Source organism: Penaeus monodon, chromosome 21 (genome assembly GCF_015228065.2).
Source record: "Penaeus monodon isolate SGIC_2016 chromosome 21, NSTDA_Pmon_1, whole genome shotgun sequence".
NCBI classification, from domain to species: Eukaryota; Metazoa; Arthropoda; class Malacostraca; order Decapoda; family Penaeidae; genus Penaeus; species Penaeus monodon.
Window position 1 is genome coordinate 4,023,479 of NC_051406.1, and position 459 is coordinate 4,023,937.

Below are 459 nucleotides of genomic sequence, written 5' to 3' on the forward strand. Positions count from 1 at the left end.
CTTGTGGACCTTGCACTTAGGTGGTTGGATTCTTTAACTCACATTATCATGCTAAGCCACAATCAGGATTTTAGTGGTTCATATATGGTAGGAAAACAAACACATAGAGCATTTTGCCATGTTATGCACACCCAGACGTTTAACCCTTTCATTGTTTTGGGCGGCCCTGAAGCACTTGATTAAGGGAGATGTATGGGTTGAGTAATGTTTACATATTGTGTTAGTGATAGATTGCTACTTATGGAGTAGTTTCTGATGTTTCTTACTATCATTGTTTGAAGGCAGTGTTGTCAGCCATGAGTCCCTACTTCAAAAGTGTGTTGCAGAACAACCCAAGTCCTCACCCCATCATCATCATGCCTCTCGACATGCAGTTTGAGGATCTCAAAGGAATTATAGACTACATTTATGTGTAAGTTAATTTCCATGTGGTTTGACATTGAGTGCAAATGTTTCATG

General features: G+C 39.7%; 1 protein-coding gene across 1 annotated transcript in view; it reads left to right on the forward strand.

Annotated features, from left to right (window-relative positions):
* LOC119586124 (longitudinals lacking protein, isoforms H/M/V-like) overlaps nucleotides 1–459 on the forward strand; it is a gene marked incomplete in the record, with an annotated part of 9,847 nt that overhangs the window by 7,135 nt on the left and 2,253 nt on the right. Inside the window, 1 exon segment of the mRNA XM_037934815.1 lies at nucleotides 282–412. Within this exon segment, the coding sequence (XP_037790743.1) occupies nucleotides 282–412 (131 nt within the window).